The sequence below is a fragment of the Octopus bimaculoides genome, chromosome 4 (assembly GCF_046866305.1).
Source record: "Octopus bimaculoides isolate indiv1 chromosome 4, ASM4686630v1, whole genome shotgun sequence".
NCBI lineage: Eukaryota > Metazoa > Mollusca > Cephalopoda > Octopoda > Octopodidae > Octopus > Octopus bimaculoides.
The window spans coordinates 18766559-18791732 of NC_142931.1; the positions used below are offsets into that span (position 1 = coordinate 18766559).

At 35.5% G+C, this 25174-nt stretch overlaps 1 protein-coding gene across 50 annotated transcripts in view; it reads left to right on the forward strand.

The window, feature by feature from the left end:
* Window positions 1-25174, forward strand: part of LOC106881370 (kinesin-like protein KIF13A) — a 692738-nt gene that overhangs the window by 520713 nt on the left and 146851 nt on the right. For all 50 annotated transcript variants that reach the window (XM_089350407.1, XM_089350417.1, XM_089350419.1 and 47 more), the window contains one exon: window positions 13508-13644. In XM_089350407.1, the coding sequence (XP_089206533.1) occupies window positions 13508-13644 (137 nt within the window). The remainder of the gene's footprint in view (window positions 1-13507; window positions 13645-25174) is intronic.

Genomic DNA, 25174 nt, shown 5'->3' on the forward strand with positions numbered 1-25174 from the left:
AATCTTTTCATTTCTTACATCTTAAAAGTAATTATATTGTCATAAAGATATAATTTTTTTGTGTCTTGGGAGAGTCATTAAATAGACCCCCTTTGGTCAGAAATGACCATAGGGTTACACTTAGAAAGTTCCCCTCTGAGGCATAAGTCCGGGCAAGGTTGTTTATGGAAGACCAGCAGTTGGTCATTCATACCAGCCTCCCTTCTCCATGCTACCAATGTTATCCAAGAGAAAGGCAAAGGCCAATACAGCTTGGCACCAGTGACATCACAACTCATTTCTACAGCTGAGTGAACCGGAGCAACATGAAATGAAGTGTCTTGCTCAAGAATAACAGCACACACACACACAGAGGCTCAAATCCACTTTTCTATTGTTTGTCAGTTGGTTAGGTATCTAACCAACTGACTAATTGATTGTTTAATGTGTTGGTTCAACATTCAAAGCCAGCACATTAAACAACCAATCGATTAGTTGGTTGGTTAGATATATAATCCACTGACTCACAATAAAGAAGTGGAAATTAGCCTTGGTGTAATGACTCTGCCCAGACACAACAAAATTTGTTTCAACACACAATTTCACATCAAGAATCTTGCAAACCAAATACAAAAAAACATGAAAATATATATATATATATATATATATATATATCATCATCATCATCATCATCGTTTAACGTCCGCTTTCCATGCTAGCATGGGTTGGACGATTTGACTGAGGACTGGTGAAACCGGATGGCAACACCAGGCTCCAGTCTGATTTGGCAGAGTTTCTACAGCTGGATGCCCTTCCTAACGCCAACCACTCAGAGAGTGTAGTGGGTGCTTTTACGTGTCACCCGCACGAAAACGGCCACGCTCGAAATGGTGTCTTTTATGTGCCACCCGCACAAGCCAGTCCAGGGGCACTGGCAACGATCTCGCTCGAAAATCCTACAGGAGCCAGTCAGGCGGTACTGGCAACGGCCACACTCAAAATGGTGCATCTCATGTGCCACCCGCACAAGAACCAGTCCAGGGGCACTGGCAACGATCTTACTTGGCTTGCCGGGTCTTCTCACGCACAGCCCATTTCCAAAGGTCTCGGTCCGTAGTCATCGCCTCGGTGAGGCCCAATGTACGAAGGTCTTGCCTCACCACCTCAGCCCAGGTCTTCCTGGGCCTACCTCTTCCACGGGTTCCCTCAACTGTTAGGGTGTGGCACTTTTTCACGCAGCTATCCTCCTCCATTCTCACCACATGTCCATACCAGCGCAATCGTCTCTCTTGCACGCCACAACTGATGCTTCTAATGTTCAGCTTTTCTCTCAAGATACTTACACTCTGACGGGTATTCACATTGACATTACACATCCAACGGAGCATACTGGCTTCATTCCTTGCGAGCTTACGTATGTCCTCAGCAGTTACAGCCCATGTTTCACTGCCATGTAGCATGGTTGTTCGTACGCATGCGTCATACAGTCTGCCTTTTACTCTGAGTGAGAGTCCCTTTGTCGCCAGCAGGGGTAAGAGCTCTCTAAACTTTGCCCAGGCTATTCTTATTCTAGCAGCTACACTTTCAGCGCACCCACCCCCACTACTAACTTGGTCGCCCAGATAGCGGAAGCTATCGACTACCTCTAGTTTTTCACCCTGGAATGAGATAGAAGTTGTTTCCTGTTTGTTTGCAGTCTTTATTGCACCTGAACATCTGCCACAAACAAAAACTAACTTGCTAGTTAACCTGCCTTTGATGTTGCTGCACCTCTTATGTGTCCATAGCTTGCACCGGGTACATCTTATAGAGTTACTACCTACTCCTTTTCTACATACTGAGCAGGGCCATCTACCTGAAGGGGTTTGTGTTTTATCTACCTTCCTACTTATTAGGATTTTGGTTTTAGCTAGGTTGACTCTAAGGCCCTTCAATTCTAGACCTTGCTTCCACACCTGAAACTTCTCCTCTAGTTCTGATAGTGACTCCGCAATTAGGGCAAGGTCATCAGCATAGAGGAGCTCCCAGGGGCAACCTGTCTTGAACTCCTCTGTGATTGCCTGGAGGACTATGGTAAATAATATGGGGCTGAGGACGGAACCTTGGTGGACCCCTACCTCTACCCGGAATTCATTGCTGTACTCATTTCCAACCCTCACCTTACTGGCCGCATCTCTGTACATGGCTCGCACAGCTCTCACTAGCCATTCTTCTATCCCAAGTTTCCTCATTGACCACCAGATAAGGGATCGGGGGACCCTGTCAAAGGCTTTCTCCATGTCAACGAAAGCCAGGTACAGAGGTTTATCCTTGGCTAGGTATTTCTCTTGCAACTGTCTCACTAGAAATAAGGCATCAGTAGTGCTTTTACCTGGCACGAACCCAAACTGCATCTCATCTAAATTGATTCGCTCCCTAATTAGTTGGGCTATGACCCTCTCTGTAACTTTCATATATATATATATATATGTGTGTGTGTGTGTGTGTGTATTCATGACCTATTTTTATTAATCAATTTTAGGAAACTAGAATGTAGCCTTGAATAGAAACCTTGAAATGTAAGTTGTAATATCAGATTGAAGTGAAGAGTATTTATTTAGACTTGCAAAAGCCTGGAGAATATTTTCAATAAAACCGAAATTCTTATCATGTAGGTGATTGTTATAGAGAGATGATCACAAAAATAGTTGGCACAGGTGAGACAGCGGCACAACTCATGCCGATATGGAAAAGTTGATGCTTATAGGTACATGCAACGGCTGTGTGGTTAACAAGCTTGCTTTGCAGCCATGTGATTTTCGGTTCAGTTCCACTGCACTGCACCTTGGGCTCGTGTCTTCTACTATAGATCCAGGTCAAACTTATGAGCGGTAGATGGAAACTGTGTGAAAGCTTATATAAATGAGTGTGTGCACATATGTGTTTTTGCTTGTCATCATGAACACCAACTGCTGTTGGTTTGTTTACATTCTTGTAGCTTACCAGGAACAAGTAGCACACTTTTAAAAATAAGCAATGGGGTTGATTTGTTCCCATAAACCCTTCAAGATAGTGCCCCAGTATGGCCACAATCCAATGACTTTTCTCTTTTTCCAATTTTCCTCAGCTTTTCCACTAATTTTACATGGGTTAAAGATGTACTGACTTGACTTCAGACTTTTGTATCCATTCTTGATGACTTATTTTCTTTTTTGTAATTATTTCATTACCTACTCACCTTTGAAATAGAAGTAGTATCTATTTCTTTAATTAGTAGTGAGAAGCAGGTGAAATAATGACTTTTGCCTAAGAACACTACAAAATATCTACAGCTAAATTTGAAATTATCTCCTACTTATCAGTACTTTCACTTTACAAGTCTATCTTTTTTTTTTTTGCTGCCATTGGCAATAAAAATGTTTCCTCAAATAACCTCATACCCAGTACTCCGTCTAAGTCTATCTAGAGAATCATTTTGTAATTAGTTTTTGGATTCTTGGACGACTTTATTTTCGCACAGTAATTTGCATCAAAAGTACCCTACTGCTCATAACCTACTTACATCAGCCCTACTCAGATAGCATCTCCGACTGTCACATATATATTGTACCTGTCTTATCAGATCATGACAAGAAAGAAATAATAGCTTAATGCAGCGAGAATATTTTATCTTCTTTATCTAAAGTCAAGTCGACAAGAATATAAATTTATAAAGCAACAACATGTTCATTTTCGTTTTATTTCTTGATAATATTGTGTATTATGAGGTGTCAAAAACATTTTATCGTACATCTACAAACTGGTCTTTGATGCAGCTCCACAGCTGTGTGTGTGTGTGTTTTCAATGGCTATCATAACTCTTCGGCAATGTAATTGTTTTAGTTGCAATGCTAAGTCTTGGATCAAGTCACTTTCCAAACATGTACAACTCTTATACATAAAGATGATTTCTTTCCATTGCAAATTTTATAAGGGAAGAGCTAAAGTTGATTGAATCTGTCATATAAATGCTAGAGAGAGAGGAAGGACAGTCGGTGCTTACAGGATTTGAACTCAGCATGTATAGAGAAGTAATGAGTTGCTACAGTTCAGTCTCTGTTATTCCATGGATTCTGGCATCCAGTAAGAATGTCTAATTTGTTTTAACCGTCTTGTCATTATATATTTACAATGAGTAAACTGCCAATGTGTTTCAATTAATTTTATATATAATCAATATTTTGAAGGAATTTAATAAAATATCTGTAACTTTATATATTGGCGTTGTGCAACCAAAATTTCATATCTTTCACATTATGAGATTTTGATCAAAATTTAAATATAAATTCTTTAGTTGGGTGGTCTCACGTGGATTGGTTCTAAAAGGGTTAATCAGATAGTTTATACAATAGTATCATCACCGCAACCAATAATCTCATTGTAACATTCTTTATTTAATGTTTCTTACTCAATTTCTTTTCCCCAATTCACTATAGATCTTCATTCACTTCTAATTCTTCCTGCTGTTCTACCTTCTTACTTCAGTGGTTTGCCTTCCATAAAAAGAAACGCTCCCCTCCTTGCTGACAGAGCTTGGAAGTTATTAAAATTAAAATCTATTTTGGTGATTCAAAAAATGCAGGAGGAAAGAAAATGGGGAAGACAGTTAAAGTTAGGCTGAAGTTTCTGTGGAATCTCAGTCAGAACAAAAATGTGTTAAGCAAAAATACAAAGACATTTCGCTATTAAAAGGTTAAAAGTGAAGGTTGTTTTGATTTCTGCAAAAAAAAAAAAAAAAAAAAGACATTCTGGTTTTGATAATATCAATTTCAGTTGTTGTATTATTGACTTATGCTCTTCTTTCAAGTCAGTTGCATGGAGTGCAGCAATTGTGTCCTGATGTTAGGATGAATACTACAGTGAGGAAGCTAAAATTACATGTTCAATCTAATTTTCATTTGCCGTCAAAATATGCCCGGTCTTGGAGATAATGTCGTTATATTTGCCTGTAATTTTCCTTTCAACAGTTAATAACTTGACATCTCTTTACAAATGATGCTGCTATTCAAGACCTTTTTTTTTTTTTTTACTCTCTCATGCTCTCATTTTCTCTTTATCATTTCTTTTTCCTCATTTTATAACTTTGATTTTGTTCTCTGAGCAATTCCTAGTGTGCTTTTGTATAGCAAACTATCGGTCAAAATTAAGTTAATGTAAGCTTTGTCCAAAATAGCTTTAAAAATGTTTGTTATTGCAGTGAAGACTTAGTTCGACAGTAGTCATTGGATTAACTGAACTGACACATCTTGCTACAGTGAACAGCAAAGCCAAAACCTACAATAAGCTCAATATCTGTGTTATTGATCTCGCTGTCTATCTAGTTACACCTTCTTCAATATTACACTGTACAATTTCTCAATTCTCTCTCTCAGTTTATTACTTGGCTTTACATTTTTGGCTTCTGCTAATCAGTTTCATTTTGTCAGTGAAGTAAAACTCATATATTAAGTCTGTTAAGATAGAAGAAATTAGTTGAAAGGATAGTTTTGGTGGTAGTGTAGTGGTTGTTGTTGTTGTTGTTGAAGTTGAAATAAATCTTGCCCCAAATAATGTAGTGTGCAAGCTTTTGTGCTCTTATTTAAAATATGAAATTTTCTTCTGAAAACCAGTTGCCTGTACAAAGTTGTAATCATATAATGAAATAGAATTTCTGTTATTCTCATTGAATTTATGTGAAACCCTTGCTTTATACGTTTTCATTTTAACAATAATTTATTACGTTTCAAAATATATTTTAGAAAATGTATTTGGTAAAGAGAAAAGGAATGTCATTTCCTTATATGTTGCAAATGCTTTCTTTACAAAGAAAATAACATTTTTATGGGGTAGGCTTCTGACATAAGATATCAGTGGACTTCTGGATAAATCTGTTTCTTTTCAATAAATTGAATAAGGAGAGTCAGGGAATTGGTAAATGGTGAGTTGTTATTTAGCCCCTGGTCAGCTCTTACCCAGCAATCCTATGATCGAATGCTACGACTATCCCATTGTTTTCTTCAGTTTTTGTATCTATAAGCTGGTGTTCGGACTATAACTTACACAAAATTATGGTTTAAATATGAAGATATTAAAAAAGAAGGCTTAGTATTATAAATCAAGGAGCAGTCTCAAGTCTTCTTCTTCTTGGCACTCCTTCGGTTACGACGACGAGAGTTCCAGTTGATCCAATCAACGGAACAGCCTACTCGTGAAATTAACGTGCAAGTGGCTGAACACTCCACCGACACATGTACCCTTAATGTAGTTCTCAGGGAGATTCAGCGCGACACAAAGTGTGACAAGGCTGACCCTTTAAAATACAGGCACAACAGAAACAGGAAGTAAGAGTGAGAGAAAGTTGTGGTGGAAAAGTACAGCAGGGTTCGCCACTATCACCTGCGGGAGCCTCGTGGAGCTTTAGGTGTTTTCGCTCAATAAACACTCACAACACCTGATCTGGGAATCGAAACCACGATCCTACAACCGCAAGTCCGCTGCCCCAACCACTGGGCCATTGCGCATCCACTCAGTCTCAAGTGGGTTGGTTTCAAAAGAATATTTTCACTTGTTTCTGTCATCTAGGTTGTTCCATGCTGGAACATTGCCTTGAAGAATTTTAGTTGAAGGCATTCACTCCAGTACTTATTTTTTTTTTTAAAGCCTAGTACTTATTCTATTGCTCTCTTTTGGCAAACTGCTAAGTTACAGGGATATGTACATACCAACACCAGTTGTCAAGTGGTGGTGGGAGACACACACATATACATAATGGGTTTCTTTCAGATTCTCTCTACCAGATCCACTCACAAGGTTTTGGTCAGTCCAAGGCTTATAGTAGAAGACACTTGCCCAAGGTGCCGCGCAGTGGGACTGAACCCGGAACCATATGATTTAAAAACAGACTTCTTACCACACAGCCACACCAGTACCTTATGAATATATTTTTAACACATCAAAGTGTAAGAAAACAATTATAAGATAGCAAGAAATTTAGATTATATTTCTTTTAGTATAATGTAAGCATTCACTCAGCCCTTTGGCTCCTGCTAGGATAAAGGTCTAGTAAAGCAAGATGTATGTATAGTTTGTGTTAACCTTTTCCTGACTATATTCATTCAGAGTAGATTGCAAATGTGTTCCAATCAATTTTCAATATAATCAAGATTTCGAAGAGATTTAATAAAATGTCTACAACTTTACTTATTGGCATATAATATGTTGGCATCGGTTTCACCTGAAACTTCATATCATTCATGTTAGGATGGTTGCAAGTAAGTTAATAATAATAATAATAATAATAAAAAAAAGCTAAACAGGTTGTTTATGTATCAACAAAATCATTTAAAAAGTATATATAATCGACACTTTTTATATTACTAATTGAAGAGGGTGAGTTGGCAGAATCGTAAGCATGCTGGGCAAAATACTTTTTGATATTTCATCTGTCTTTATGTTCTGAGTTCAAATTCTGTCAAGGACGACTTTGCTTTTCATCCTTTCGGAGTCTGTAAAATAAGTACCAGTTGAGCATTGGAATTCAGTGTAATCAACTTAACTACCCCTGGGTATGAGTACAGAAACCTCTAAAGGAAGTTGTATTCCTCTGTCAAGCCATACTAAGCTAGTGTTGCAAAATAGGTTCATCAAACCAGTATGACCCCCAAGCCATTCTCTGGTGGAGGGAATATACTGAGATCCTTGTTCTGCAGTGGACTGAACATGGGCAACCCAGGCCAATCCAATTGTAATTATAATTAGACATTTATGGAGCTTCTATGTGGTTGTTCAACACGTTTGATAGAGCAGCAAGCCAACTCTCCCTCAAAGAGTAGGGTGGTCAACCCAGAAAGGTTTCTTCTGATGTTTGCTAAATGCAGTATGGCTGACTGGTTAAGACATTAGTTCTCCTCTTAGCGACAAGGTCAAGGGTTTGATCCCCATGTGTGACATCTTAGGCAAATTCCTTCTTCAATGGCCATAAGTCAACCACTGCCCTATGAGTATTCTTTTATTCTGTTGCTTGTTTCAGTCATTTGACTATGGCCATGCTGGAGCGCCACCTTTAGTCGAACAAATCGACCCCCAGGACTTATTCTTTGTAAGCCTAGTACTTATTCTATTTTTTTGCAGAACCACTAAGTTACGGGGTCATAAACACACCAAAATTGGTTGTCAAGGGATGTTGCAGGGACAAACACAAACACATACACACACGCACACGCATATATACGACCAGTTTCATTCAGTTTCCATTTACCAAATCCACTCACAAGGCTTTGGTCGGCTGGAAGCTGTAGTAGAAGACACTTGCTCAAGGTGCCACACAGTGGAACTGAACCCAGAACCATGAGGTTGGGAAGCAAGCTTCTTACCACTCAGCCACATGGATAAATGGATAGTGTAAGGAAGCCCATCAGATGGACCTGCACCTGAAATTCAAAAGTCCAGCCTTGTCACAGAGGATTACATTAAGGGTACACATGCCTGTGGGATACTCAGCCACTTACTTGCTTATTCAATGAAGCTGTTAGTTCAGTTGCTCGAACAACTGAAAACCCATTCTCAGATCCATTTATTTATTAGTTGCATGGTATTTTGTGTGTGTCTGTCATAAATGGATTACATTCCAGATTATGGCTTCACTCAGTTGGCCTTAATGTACACATCAGTAGATTGAGAAGAAATGACAGTTAATGGTGTTTGTTGCATTTTCAAGTGATCATGTAATCATTAAAGTTAACTGTCATTTATCATTGCACCATTACCAGTTGTCCCTCATCAATCCATTGGTGTGTACAGTCGACTGAAAGACTGATTGAACAAACTGATGATTCAGAAACAATTCCTTTTTACCTCACATATTAATGAACGCATGTCAGGCTTTACACACTTTTAGCATGAGGTCTAATGTGATTTTTTTTTTTTTTTTTTATACCACAAACGAACAGAAGCTGTGTATACGTGTGTATAAATAGATTGGCTACTTGTTTCTCTGGGATTAGTCACATGATGTAGACATCTGATGAGATCCCTTTCCCTCCCAATAAGGGTAAAAAATCGATTGAATCTGATCATCATTTTCTTCAATCTTTGGAGGAATAGGCAGAATTTACATATTTGTATGTCTACTATACAGGTTTACACACTCACTCACTCACACACACACATACACACACGTGTGTGTATGTATATATATCTATATATATATATATATATATAAATTAAAAAACGTAAAAATAAAAATAAAAACGTTTTTAATTTATTCTTTCACCCCGGCCATGATCTGGCATACACAGGTGCTTACAATTATCAAGTATTACCTCTAACATTTACTTTACCTATATATATATATATATATATATATATATATATATATATAGGACAAACTGGTAGAATTGTTAGATTTCTGATAAACTGCCTGATAGTGTTCATTCCAACTCTGCGTTCTGAGTTCTAATCCTGCCAATGTTGATTTTGCTTTTTATCTCGGAGTAGGGGTGGGGGGAGACAGTGGATTTGGAAGAATTATAAAAACATCAGATTGAATTTCTTGTGATGTTTGTTCTGGCTCTTTGCATTCTGAATTCAAATACCACCATGGCCTGTAAGTGTTGTAGACTTCATCCATTGCCCATTTTAAAACCATCCCCTAACACCCTGGGTGCGTTTAGCAGAGTACACTCTGATGAAAGCATTCAGACCAGGCCTCCAGTTTGAGGACACCTTCCATTTACCTTTCCTCTTGATTAAAAGTTGAAAACAAAAAGTCTCTGTGTTTTGACACTATAATGTATCTTTGAATGAATCTAGTTTTCTCTTAATACTTCATTTGTGTAAATTAAATTAAATAATTAATCAAATAGGGCAATTGTAAATAACTGTCTTTTAAACAATCTCTTAGTGGACAGAAAAAGAGGGATCAGTCCAACCAGCTTTATTTCATTTTGGAATCTCATCAAGAACAAAGCATCCTTTCTATAATTGTCCATGAAGACATTGTATTTATAGCCACTAGAATTAAGGGCTTCATTATACTGGAAAATCTGATTTGCATAAATAGCATGTTGGCAGCTAGTTCTATTGATAATGATGCATTAAGCTGTTTCTAGTTCGATATAATAATGCACTCCAGAATAAATCTTAGTTTTTAGTTGACACTGTGCGTGTTAATTAAACCAAATTGAATTTAGTTTAATTTACTCAAACAATACAAAGGTATTGCTGGAGGATAAATTGGGTTGGCTAAACTGTTCAAAGTGTAGAGGGAAATTCAGTATTCTTCAATGTGGTAAGACTGTAGTAGCCAAGCCAAATTAATGAATAAGGGTATATAGAAGAGCTGGAGAGTTTTTGAGTATGGTGTGTGTTTGGTTACCAAATGAGGATAAGATAAAAATCAGCAGCAAAAAAAATTACATTTTCCATGGAGTGGTGTCATGCATCTCATCTTGAATTATTTATGACTTTAAAAAAATATCATTCAGATCCTGAATAATTTCAAGAGCATGCTTTTATTCTATCTTTTCCTGTAGTTATCTGAGTGTCTGACTGTCTGTCTAGTGAGCTAGCTAGCTAGCTAGCTACATGATGGCAACATCATATTAGCTATTTATTAAGCAAATAAACTATTTAATTCACTGAAAATAACATGTGAATTTAATAAATGGACAATATAACTCTTTGAAAATGCATCAATATCAATTTTCAATACATATGACAGGTCAATTCCCTTTCGAAATATTTCCATGTGAGGTGCATGTTTGTGTGCACATGCACATGTATGCATGCATTCCTCTGTATATCTAAGCATAGACATGTATATTTATTCATAAATATGCTTCAATAATCATATGTTCTGTCATGCTCATACTAAATAGCTTTACATCATGCATACATGCCGACAAGCTGACTGCATGTGCTTTTTTATGGAGTTAAATTTGGATGACAGTGATAAAGCTCTTCTCACTTTTCAATATTTACCTAGCAGAATTGAGAGAGTAATGGACAGAATGCATTGTGGTAATTAATTCCATCCTTTTACATTTTGAGTTAAATTCCAGCTTAGATAGACTTTGACTTTTTCATCATTCCAGAGATGACAAATTAAGTACCAAATATTGGTATCAATATAATCACCTATTCCCTCCCCTCAAACATGAAGTATAATTATGCCTATGTTAAACAGAAATCAATATTTATGCTTAAAAATGTATCAAGCAAATTTTGTTTAAAATGTAAGGAATATTTCATTGTAGTATTTGAAAACAATTATGTTTTACATTAACTTAAAAAAACAAAAACCATGGCAATGAAATACAATAACCTAGATTTTATTTTATTTATCTATTTTTTGTTATATCTTAAATGTATTTTATGCGGTTGTAGCTTTTCTTTTTTTTTTTTTTTTTCGTTATTGTTCTTTCAGTGGCTAGTAGTGAACAGACAGCTTGTAAAATTATTATGTTTCTAATTAATTACACATTGAGATTGACTTTGTGTTTATTTCTTTGTTTTTTTTTTGTGTGGGGGGAGGGTTGTCCTTTTTTTGGTTTTATCTTTTATACAAAATATTTTGTACATTAATTATAAATACGTTATTTTCATCATCATCTTCATAATCATCACACATTATCATACCTAACTTTCAGCAAACATATGTCAATGTGAGTTTCCCATGCTTGTACGATTACTGTACCATTCTGTAGACATATTACAGAACAATACAGAACTTTGTAATATAAAGAGCTCTGCAGTCAAACTCTTGGGACAGGCATAGAGATTTATCATCTCAATATGTCAAGTTGTAATCTAGGTTAGGTGCAGGGTCCTTATTTTCCTTTGGTGAATTTATGTAGTCTGTCAATCAAGTTGTGTGCTGTATTATTCCAAGTAGATCAAGTTATATGACTACAGAACAGATATGAAATATAATCCAATTGGTGAATGGCATCTGAAGTTCACCAAGTTTTCTGTGCTTTATTTCACCAGACTATCCACTTCCTTCTGCTAACATATGCATCAAAGAATTTGTTTTGGGGAAAGAAAAAAAAATTCTCTTGTGTTTCAAACATGGCAACCAGTACAATATTTTGATTTTTTTTTTATTGTTTGTTTTTTTTTTTCCTGCAGTCAATATGTATTTCTAATTAATTGATTAAATGTTCTTTACTTTTGCTGTTTTAAAATTAAAAGCATTATTTCAACATCAATTTACATGCATCCAAATCGTCACTACTATCAACCATTCCTCCATCATACGTCAACATTAAGTTCCTTCATTTATAAATTTTTTTATTTATAATCTTCAAATGAACTTCATAACCAAACTAACAATCGCATTTCTTTGCTCTAACTTTGCTAAATATTTTCTCTTTCCTCAAATTTCACATTTAATTGTGGTGCTTAATGTGTTGCCTTGTAGCAGTTTCATTGCATTTCTATAACATCAACATTCTGAATCCAAGTAAAGAGAACGGTTTCTTGTTTAAAGATTCTTGTTGGAAAAGAAGCAGGTTGGAATGTAGAGTTAGAAAAAGAATTTACAAACAAAGCAAGGTGGAGGAGTCATTAAATAATTCTAAATGAATTATAGAAATTAAGGTCAATGCTGTCTCTGTAGAAACTGAAAACATTACTCAAGACTTAGACTTATTTAACTTCTAAATCTGAGATTTGTTTAACCTCTAAATCTGAAATTTATTTAATTTCTGGATTCCGAGATATATACTAACATCTAATATAGTTATGGTCTACCTGTGAACTTGTAATTGTTTAAAACTAATGATGATGATGTATTCTAAAGTAGATTCCCATTTACTCTCTTGCTACTACTTCCAGAGATAAGTTTTAGGAAGACAACTGTCATTCCTGAACTTACTAATTCGTACGAATAACATTTGTCACAAGGAAAGTCAAAAATAGATTGCATTCTTTAATGAGTGGTTGTCATGAGGAATGGTTCATCCACGTCTGATGCAATTTCTAGTTAGTTGTTCTTAGCAGGGAATATTTTCAAAGAGTACAAAAGATCCAAGTATCTCAGAATCCAACTCACCAAACAATAGCATCAAAACACTAGTTCAATGTATTTAAGAATTTTGTTTTTCTTGTCTTAGAATCATGTTTTGTTTTGTTTTCTATTTTCCTTCTACTAAAAACTTTTACAATAGTTATTTTTGAAGTTTTTCCACAAAGTTCTTCTTAATTTTCTATTCTATCCTTACGGTTTTTATATTTTATCTTTTTAACAGAGCTTCTTGTTTCAAATATCAAAGAACGAGATGTACTAGAATTATTTAATTTATATGGCAACTAAATAATTAATACTTTTGATTAGAATTCACTGATTGCTGAATTAGCTTTGCTCATAATCTTCAAATGAACGTTTGATCGCCATGTGGGTTTTTTATGTTTTTGTATTCTTCCTTTCTTTTCTTTTTCCTTTTTTTTTTTTTTTTTTACTGGTATATTTCTGAATTCAGGGTTGTCTTGTTGAAGATACTACTGTTTGCATTTGTCTTTTATTCAACAGGAGCATACACTGGTTGGCCGCACCGATGCTGCTGTTCAACAAGATATTCACCTCAGTGGCCTGGGAATCATGCCAGAGCACTGTATTGTGGACTTTGAAGGCAATGACGTCTACCTCACACCTCTTGAAGGAGCCAGGTAAATTACCTTTAACACTACTACCACTGCTACTACTCTGTTTGCATCCTGAATGTTGGATTTTATTTGGGGTGCTATGTGTTCTTTAAGACGACTTTGGTCATAACAGCAACAAAAGACATCTATTCTCATTTATCACAGGTGTTTGGTTCCACAAAACACCTGTGATAAATGAAATACAGAATATATAAATTAAAATGTTTGTGGTTCAAGCAGAATCTTTGACTGATCACCAACCCATGTTATCACAGATCACTTCCTGTTAAGCATAACACAGTTTGCAATTTGAGCGTGGCCGTTGCCAGTACCGCCTGACTGGCTCCTGTAGGATTTTCGAGCGAGATCGTTGCCAGTGCCGCTGGACTGGCTTGTGCGGGTGGCACATAAAAGACACCATTTCGAGCGTGGCCGTTTTCGTGCGGGTGACACGTAAAAGCACCCACTACACTCTCTGAGTGGTTGGCGTTAGGAAGGGCATCCAGCTGTAGAAACTCTGCCAAATCAGACTGGAGCCTGGTGTTGCCATCCGGTTTCACCAGTCCTCAGTCAAATCGTCCAACCCATGCTAGCATGGAAAGCGGACGTTAAACGATGATGATGATGGTGATGATGATGTTGTCCTTGATCAGTGATGAATGAATCAGTGATAAAGGAGACTAAATATATGATTGGTTATATGAAATTTCTTAATAACATATTCAGTCTTTGGAATCTTAAATGTCATGTTTTGCGGTTGAAAGATTTTCAAATATTTATGTCTACATTCTCTTTGAATGACTTCCATCACCTATCACCATACGGTGTCTTAATAGATCTTTCTTTTCTTTTTTTTTTTTTATTTGTTTCAGTCATTAGACTATGGTCATGTTGGGGCACCCCCTTGAAAAATTTTAGGTGAATGAATCAACCCCAGTACTAAATTTTTTAAGCCTGGTACCTATTCTATCAGTTTCTTTTGCCAAATTGCTAAGTTACAGGGACATAAACACACCAACACCACAGACACAAAGACACACACACATATATTGTATGTATATATGATGGGCTTCTTACAGTCTCTGTTTACTAAATCCACTCACATGGCTTTGGTCATCCTGAGGCTATAGTAGAAGACACTTGCCCACGGTGCTACTCATTGGGACTGAACCTCAAACCATACCTGCACTGTACACACTGAGTCAAACTGGCAACTGATATTTTTAAATAAGTTATCCATTAGACTTCCGATTCATATATGTAGTTCCCGGTTCAAATCCATCCTGGCACTATCTACACATCCAGGAATGAGACAACTGATGGCCATTGTGGTTGAAACCAATCTGAACATAGTGGGGATGTATATGTTAAAGATGGTGCTAATTGTCTGGAAAATGGTCTGATAATTTTATTAACTCAACCTCAACTCAGACATTTCAATAAATGTCCTCTTTGAGAAAAGTATCATAATTTAGAGCTAATTTTTACATTACCTAATCACAACCATATTTAATATTCTTAACTTGGGAATGTTGACATTAAGTTACTATGGGAAACACTCTTTACTCTTTCAGTAATATATTTGTCAGAGAATCATTTTGAGGTGTTCTTTAGTCACTGTATCCTAATCATGGCCAAAAATGAGGAATTTATCCCTAAGCACTTCTTAATGCTCTTACAAGCCCATATTCCATCTTTCTCAGTTGATGAATATTGCTTTCATATATTGAAGAGAAGGGCTCCCCACCCTCTCTCTCTCTCATAACAACAGTTCTCAGTTCTTCGTGAAAAATGAAAGTATCCTCTTTTGATTAGCTTAATTTATTTCATTAACAGGTTCCAGCTAGTGCCCCACCATTCAGCTGGGATTTCCTATTGCCTCTTTTAGCATTCATTATTCTGCTGCTCAGTACTTTATGGTTTCATACTAGCTATAATAAAACCATCTGTTCATCTAATTCTATTCTCTCCCTCTTCCCTCTTCACTTCTCCCTCTCGCTTTGTGATACATACACACTCTCTTTGCCTTTCACTTTCTCTCTTTGCCACTCTAACCTCCTTTTTCAATTTCCTTTCTGTTTTCCTTTCTTCACCTCTTTTCCTCTCACCTTTCTTTCTTCTCTTCCCCTCTGTGTTTAGATTGTTCTGCTTTCTCATCAATTACCTGCCTTCATGCCATTCACAAAGTTGCATAAATCACCTTTCCTCCTTCTACTGAATGTAATTTATAGTTCCGTGGCTTAGTAATTAGAATGTTCAAATCTTTGGCAGGCCTTAGGTTGTGACCATGACCATGGTTCAATGCACTGCTAGCCTCAGTCTACCTAGCTGAAAACTGTGTGCCACTTTGGAATTGAACGGTTCTTATTCACAGTGGCATCCATCTGTAAAAATATATATTTCAATAAATTTGTAACTCAGGCATGGTTGTGTGGTTAAGAAGTTTGCTTCCCAACCACGTGGTTTCTGGTTCAATCCCATTGCACAGCACTTTTGGGCAAATGTCTTTTACTGTAGCCTTGGGCCAACCAAACCTTGTAAGATGGAAACTGAAAGTTCTTCATAAAAATGATGGTGGTACTCCAGCATGACCACAGTTTCTGGCTGAAGCAAGTAAATTGAGGAAATTTGTAAATTCATTCTTTGGGCATGGTCATGTGGTCTAGAAGTTCACTTTGCAACTGGGTGGTTTGGTTTTAAGCCCACAATACAGAAAGTGTCTTCTGTCATGATTTTGTGCCAGCCAAAGCCTGTGAGAGAAATTCAGTTGATAGAAACTGTATTGAAGCCTGTTAAAAGCTTATTCCTATTTTTTATCTGTTGCCTTGTTTAACAATGCTCCTGGATCTTTGAGTCCACTTTGTTGTGAGACTCAAACAACTATCCAGTCTGAGAATAGCAATTAATAATTATTATGTTCCCTCTCACTAAGACTGAAAACTTGGCAAAGTTGTTAGGGTGTTGGATAAGATACTTCACAATGTTTGTTTTGACTCTCTGCATTCTGAGTTCAAACTCCACTGGGGTCAACTTTGCCTTTTCTCCTTTCAAGGTTAATAAAAAAGGTACCAAGCCAGAGAAGTGAACTGACAGAACTGTTAGAAAGTCAGGCTGGCAAGTTGTATTGGCTGAAATAGGTGGCCTTTTCCTTGAATACATGTCTGTGTCATGGAAAGGAAAGATTCGCATGTATGGGCAATTGCTAGTCTTCCTCAAAAAAAAGATCTTCCTCTGACTAAACTTTAAAGAAAAATATAATGTAAAACCAGACAAAAATTTTTAATAAAACTCAGTGTGTCCAACTTAATATATTATCTCTTGTATATATATAATATATTATCAAAATTAATTTACAAAGGTATCGTTAATTCTACTATTATCTAATGTAATAGATAATAATAGAATTAACAATACCTTTGTAAATTAATTTTAATAAATCATTTTTCTCATAAATCTTTAACAAGATTATTTCACACTGGTAAGCTGCTGTGATTTTGGCGCGAAATGAATCAGTAGTGGCACAGACTTCAAAAAGATAAGTTGGGAATCTCTTATCTTGGTAATACATGCTGAAGAAGCTAAGGCTTATTGTGCCAATGTAGAAACTAGTCCATGTGAATCCAAATACTTAAATGTATGTAAGTAGATTGTCTTAACCAAATTTGCCTTCATTTGATTTCTGTAGTTATCACCAGTGTATTTTTGGCGATTTAATAACAAGTTTTAACTGTTATTTCAAGCAGGTAGACATACTTAGTATGTCCTTTGATTAATTTTAATTTTATAATATATTATCTTCCATTTTATCTTCAACAATCTGGTGCCTAGATATTTGAATAGTTGATGCTGTGCAGAAAGCACTTGTGCTGATGCTACATAAAAAGCACCCAGTACATTCTGTAAAGTGGTTGGCATTAGGAAGGGCATCCAGCCATAGAAACCAAGCCAAAACAGACGATTGGTGCCTAATACAGCTCTCCAGCTTACCAGCCCCTCCTGCCAAACTGTCCAACCTATAGAGAATGGACATTGATGATGATGATGATGAGCTCTTTAATCAGTGGTTAAGACATTTGCTTCACAAACTTTGTGGTTTCAGGTTCATTCCTCCTATGCGCCTTCTGCCTTAGCCTCGGGCTAACCAAGGCTTTTGAGTGGAATTAGTAAACTGAAACTGTTTGGAAGCCTCTGTGTGTGTGTGTGCACACACTTGTGTGTGTGCACACACTTGTGTGTGTGCACACACTTGTGTGTGTGTGTGTCGACATAAAGATGGTATAATTGTTTGTATTATTGAGCTGTATGTCATTCAAAAGACCAAAGGAACTATTATCTTACTTGGAAACAAGTGAGCATTGGTGACAGAGAGGTAACTGGATGTAGAAAATTGCCCTCATAATTCTTGGAAAAAGCAGGCATTAAAATGATGAAGAGGACGACAACAAATACTAACTTTATGACACTAAGACTGTCTATTCAATTAAGCTGCAATGTACCTATTTTATCTTGTTTTATTGTAAGCTGTATAAAATGAATTCTGGATTTGTGATTATGAGTGCCTTGTTGTTTAGCCCAAGGTCAGCCCTAATTGAACAGTGCTATAATCAATGATAGTCCAACCATGATCATCTATTCATTTTACCATACATAGTGTATCTGGGATTATATCCTTCCCTTTTTTACTATTTTAGTGTGATTTCTAACAGACCAAAAGACCATGTAAAGAGGGAGATGTTCTCTCTAGTTGGTTTATAATTACAAACATTTTGTTTCATTATGAAAAAACCATAGTTTCTTATACTCAGATATATCTTTTGAAATTCTTAAAACTCTCAGCGTATGAATGGCTTTTGGTTAATGTTGATTTAAAATTATCCAAACAACTTATCACAAATAAGGGGGTCAATTAATATGCTACCTGACTCATTGCTTCATTTCACAATTAAATATATCTTCATGCATGAAATGCTAGCAAAATCTGTATTTGGTTTCAGAATGCTTGAGCCGTGCCAAATAACAGTAGAACAAGAGCAGCCAATCAGACAGCAATTAGAATGATTATCATTGTTTCGTTGTTGTTGTTGTTGTCAATCTTCCGTCATTTTATTCTATCTGTATTCCTTTTGAAATACAATCTGTAAGTCGTTCATTAAATATTCTCTCTGCTCTTCTTGTGAAATAACTATTTGTTTTGTATTTATTACTTCTTTCAACTTTGTACAAAACTTCACATTTCATTATCATTAGTTTATTATATTCTGCGTTTAGAAAATGTCACTTTAGAAAGCTTTTCTCATATATCTAATAAATCTCAAGTTCTGCCAGTTTCTAGTTTTAATCTAATAAAATTCTTTAATGATTCGATTCCTTCCCCTTCACGTTCAGATATAATTTAAACTAGCCTTAGTTCGCTATAATAATTTCCTGGAGATATCCTAAAATTCATTTATGCCAAACCAGGATTTGATCATTAATTTCATTTCTATCTTGTACAAACTCATCCACAATTTCTCAAAACATTTTAATATCAAATTTGGACAATAATATCTGTTATGACATCTCAGAAATCATTTTTGAATCATTAAGTTTATAATTTCATTTCTAACATTTTTTGAGAGCGTCATGAATGTAATTATATATCTGTAATTAGTAGATAAATTTTAAATAATTTTTTTTTAAAGTTTCAGTTAATTTTTATTGAAAAACTTCTGCAACTCGAGACTTTCATATAAATAAACAAAACAAACTTTTTACAACATGTAGTATACTGGTATTGTTGGTTGCCAACAGAGAAAAACAAATATTACTAATTTTATTATTATTATTATTATTATTATTATTATTATTATTTTTATTATTCAGTAGTTTTATTTTTATAACGTGCTTTCACTTCCCTACCGAGCACAGCTCTGTGTGCCTTGGGTATGTGCTGTGGTTTGCTGTGATGCTCTTATGGTTACTGTATTGAAAGTGTTTTGCGTAGGATGTGTGCAGTGCCCAATAGTGCAATTTCTGTATGTTATATATATTTGTAAGTCCTGATGTTTTTGTTATGTATTTGTCTGAATATTTTTTTTATTATACCTAAGGCGCCTACTATGATAGGAATTGTTTCTGTTTTTAGATTCCACATTCGAGTTACCTCTATTTCCAAGTCTTTGTATTTTGAAAGTTTCTCCATTTCTTTTAGGGAAACGTTGTCATTAATTATTATCATTATTATTATTATTATTATTATTATCATTATTATTATTATTATTATTATTATTATTATTATCATTATTATTATTATTATTATTATTATCATTATTATTATTATTATTATTATTATTATTATTATTATTATTATTATTATTATTATTATTATTATAATTTCAAGGTGGCAAGCTGGCAGAATTGTTAGCACACTGGATGAAATGCTTAGCAGTGTTTCGTCTAGCTTTACGTTCTGAGCTCAAATTCTGCCGAGGCCAACTTTGCCATTCAACTTTTCAGAGTCGATAAATTAAGTACTGGGGTTGATGTAATCGACTAATCTCGTCCCCCAAAATTTCGGGCTTTGTGCTTTTAGTAGAAAGGATTATCATTATTATTATTGTTGTTATTATTATTATTATTATTATTGTTATTATTATTTTATGTTTGACTTTTGTTTTGCATTTGTACAAGTTGGATCCAAGTCTCACCCAGAGACCTCAAGAGACAACAAGTTAGAAGTTCATGTAGGTGTTATGCCTAGGGTACCATATATTTGGATTTGTACAGTTTTGTTCAAGTGAATGTTTAAGAAACCATAAGAAAATTATGTGTTTGTTTTAAAATTTGAGATCACATAGACAGTATTTTACATAGGATATGGGCAGTTCCCATGAGCACTATCTTTTGAACTTCATTATTATTATTATTATTATTATTATTGTTACCTCTGCCTTAGCGAAGGTGGAGGTATTGTTTTCAGTTGTGTTTGTTTGTTTGTCCATGGACAAGATATCTCAAGAACCGCTAGTTGGATTCAGATGAAACTTTCAAGGATGTTTGGCCTCATGACTGGCACAAACTGAATAGATTTTGGGATCGATCCAGTACTGGACAAGGATTCTGGATTATTTTTCCTGTTTTTTTTTTTTAATTAATTTTTGAAAGCGGTCAGGTTCATTTTTAATATTCCCGTTTTTGAGAGCAGTCGAGTCTGTTTCAGATATTCTCATTTTAAAAATCATCTCTGGCTAATCGCTGAGAGTACGTTGGTGTTGCCTTGGCAGAGGTTTGCGCTTTCTCAGTGCTTTTATTATTATTATTATTGAAATGTGATGGCAGAATTGCGATAACTTTCGATAAAATGTTTAGTGGTATTTCTTCTAGTTCTTTACTTGCTAATTTCAAATCCTGCTGAGACTAACTTTACCTTTCATCCTTTTAGAGTCGATAAAATAAGGTACCAGTCAAATACTGGGGTCAACATAATCAATTGACTCTCTAACTCTGAAATTGCTGGCCTTGTACTTAAATTTGAAACAATTATTATTAGTTTTATTATTATTATTATTATTATTATTATTATTATTATTATTATTATTATTTCTCTTTAGGGATAGCTGTTAGTATAATACAGAGAATATATTGTAAGATAAATTTGCAGTTACTTTATATACCCTGCCTGTGAAATGTTGTTTGTTGTACAGTTTGGCATGAGTCAGGAAGCTCTGGAAGTCTTTTAAATAAGAATGTCTAGGAAATATAAGAAATAGAGACACATACCTCCAAATAATACATTAGTTATTGTCCAGCTGTAGGTTAGCTCTGATCAATGACATTCTTAACGTGACCATCTCATTTTTACATTTTAGGCTAAGGTACGAGTTGAAGGGGGATTTAGCTGCTATTTCTAGCATGGCAAGCAACCACTTTGAGGCTCCCTTAGTGCATTAGTTGTAACTTTGGCCAGAGGTGGTTTCAATGCAAGAAATGTGAGTTAGAATAAAGTGGAAAGATATATTTATTAAAAGATTTGCTGAAGAAGCAATTACCTGTTGAATACTAATTGTGGATAGAAGTAGTAAAACTAGATTAAGATTGGTCAGTCATGTTGCTTTAAGGTGGTGGCTGTCATAGTTGGAGAGGTATTTGCAAATTATGTAAGCTTTCAGTTTACTACAGAAAGCCATATTGGACTGAATTCTATGAAAGACATATGGACAGGACTATAATAAATTATATCATATATATGTGTGTATGTGTGTGTGCGTTTATAGCTGTTTAAGAATTCATTATTATCATCATTATGATTATTGTTGTTATTATTTATGTCCTAATTAGTGTACATTTATGCTACTTTACAATCTATAAATCTGAAGTAGAGTAGATTCTGCTGTTAAAAGCATTCTTGAAATAATGTACATTTTAATATATGAATGTGCTAATGTATTGATTGTGTTTTTCTCTGAATGCATACAGCTACTTAGATCACTAATTTTAGGGAGCCCATTTGTTGAAGATTTGCTAGGATATCTTAGGAATATATAAAAGTTCCCAAAGATATCATCCAGTTTTGATCTCAGCCAACAAGTGTTCACCTGAACAATTTTCCTATAGACTGGAATCTACTTGTAGACCAAATCTAAATAAATTCCTTGCTGAAATTGCTGCCAATCCTTAAATTGCTCACAGCATGCTAGTATGAAGCTTGAGCAACTCATCTGCTATTCATTTAGCCCTTTGTGTATGTTTGTGTGTGTGTATAGCTGCATGTGAGTGTGCACATGCAGATGTACACTCCCTCACACTCACTCACTCTCTCTCTCTCTCTTTCTCTCTCTCTCTCTCTCTCTCTCTCTCTCTCTCTCTCTCTCACACACACACACAAGTGTGGAGAGAACTAATTCAAGTAAATTGAAGAGTAATAATTTATCATTTAAGGATTGAACAGCTGGTTACTGTAAGGTATTGAACCTTCCAATTCACACAGTAAATAGTTTTATTTATATAAGAGACAAGTGCACTGGCACTTAGCAAAGGTTTGATAAGTGTTGATGCATGAAACTCTTGGCTCTTTGGTCACTCCATAACTTCTTCCAATTAAATAAAAAATATATATTCATATTTTGAGTTCAATTTCCTTTATGTCACCAACTCTTCTCTCTTTTTGTATGTATGTGTGTGTGTGTGTTTATTAATTTTCATCTTATGTGTTACATTTATAATGTATGCCCTTGTGATTTGTTCTAAAGGTACATCATCATCGTCGTCGTTTAATGTACATGATTTGCCCTGTTAGGAAATTATTAAAATTAAGGGGCGCTGGGTCTTGTTACAAATTGGAAAATACTATTAATTTATAAGAAAAATATTTTTTCTCCTTTCTTTATCTTGACCAAACTATCAAATTTTGTTATATATCACTAGTTACAATGCTCGTCACATTGTTTTAGCTTTCAAATGATGCCACTCTGCTGGCTAGGAGAGCAGATCAACACCACCCACTCCCCCAATCAGAAGGCTAATCTATCATAGAGTTACCCATCTACAGCTGAAGCCTTGGTCTCGAGACCACTCATGTCTAGAAACTGAGGTTGGGGGTAAACAAGGGCATGCTCCAAAAAAGCCTCATGATAGCAAAGAGAATGGGCACCAGCTACCCAGCCCAAAGTTTGGGGTGGGCTGCACCTTCCTACCTCAGTTGCTATGGCAATGAGGTAAATCCAACTACCTCCATTAACGGGGCCAAATTCAAGTTTGAAATACTGGATGATGATGATGCTAGTAAATGTTAAAAGTGAAGTATTTTGCTCAAGAAGATAATGTGCTACCTGGTCCAGGAATTGAACCCATGATCTAATGACTATGATTGCAACACCCTAGCCACTAGGCCACGTGCCTTCACAGTTACGTGTATATGAGACCAAAACCAACATTCAGAAACAAAATCTTTACTTGTTTTCCCTTTTTGTGATTTATAATCAAAAATTAGAATATTAAAATGTCCATTTACTTTATTTGAAATGTTTGTGTCTCACAGCATATTGCAAAATGACTCCTGCTGTTAATCTAATCTGTGCAAGCAGGGCATTCAAAAAAAATTCTTTTTTTTTTTCATTTTACAGCATTTATTAGATATATTTCTGAAAATATTCACTTTATATTCCCGTCTATATTTATTAATTATTAAATATTAATACATATAATATTGTTTTGTGTGCTATTTCTTTTTCCTGAGAAAATTGTGAACGTCTGTCTCATTTTTGTAGTGTTTTTTTTTTCTCTCCTCTATAATCAATCATTACATCGACTTTTATGTAACTAATGCAATAATTTAGAATGAATTAGTGTAAATCTGAGCAGGAGACAGTTTGAATATGCTCAGAAATCACCTGAGAATTTCCGATGCCAGATGTTGGTTTAGAGAGAAAATACAGTCACTAAATCAGATAAAGAATTGTTGATGTCCAGTCATTTGATTGTTATCAGTTTAGTTGTGCAGCAAATAAAACATTGGACTGAACTAGCTATACCTGATCAAATAGTTTTCATTCTGTGTATCACGTAAGCATCAGAAGATAGATATAGAGACGATGAGGATCATCATCATTGTCGTCATCATCATTGTCGTCATCATCATTTATTATCATTGCTCTGGTCAACTCTTTTGGCTCCATGCTATAACTAATCTTTCTCTCCAATCATATCAATATTTACCATTACTTTAGCCGAATCTTCTATTTAAGTCACGATATATCTGATGCTACTTAACTACTTACAGACTTTTTTCTTTGCTATTCTTCTGTAATTCCATACTGCTGTAATTGAAACATTTATTACTGTTTGTCGTTGCATACCTGTGGCGTATGTCTATGTCTGTCTCTCTCTCTCTTTCTCTCTCTCTCTCTCTCTCTCTCTTTCTCATTGTACATTCATACATACATACATACATGCTACATACATACATTCATTAGTAAGATACTTTACACAGATGTTTGTAGTTTTTTTCTTTATGCTGGCATGGTCAGACTGGTCTCACATCTCTTCACCTCCTGCCAGGCTATTTCAATGTCTGGTACACACAGCAACAGAAAAGCCTGTCCAACTCTGCTAATTTATATGTCATTTAACATGGCGTCCACAGTTGGATCTCCTTCAGATCACCAACAACTATACAGCATATACTGTATGCATTTCAGTGTGCCACCAGCCCTAGAAGATAATGTAGTCCAGGATACACTTTTACTGGAAAATATACACAACAAAAAGTGGTCATGATCGAATGGATTTTAATCATAAGTTTTGCTCAGTCAAGGCTGACCTGGGGGTAAACAGCAGCAACACTGAATTATAGGTATACTGCCTGACTGGCCCTCGTGTCGGTGGTACGTAAAAGCACCCACTACACTCTCGGAATGGTTGGCGTTAGGAAAGGCATCCAGCTGTAGAAACTCTGCCAGATCAGATTGGAGCCTGGTGCAGCCTTCTGGTTTGCCAGTCCTCAGTCAAATCGTCCAACCCATGCTAGCATGGAAAGCAGACATTAAACGATGATGATAATAATGGTGTTATGGTGGTT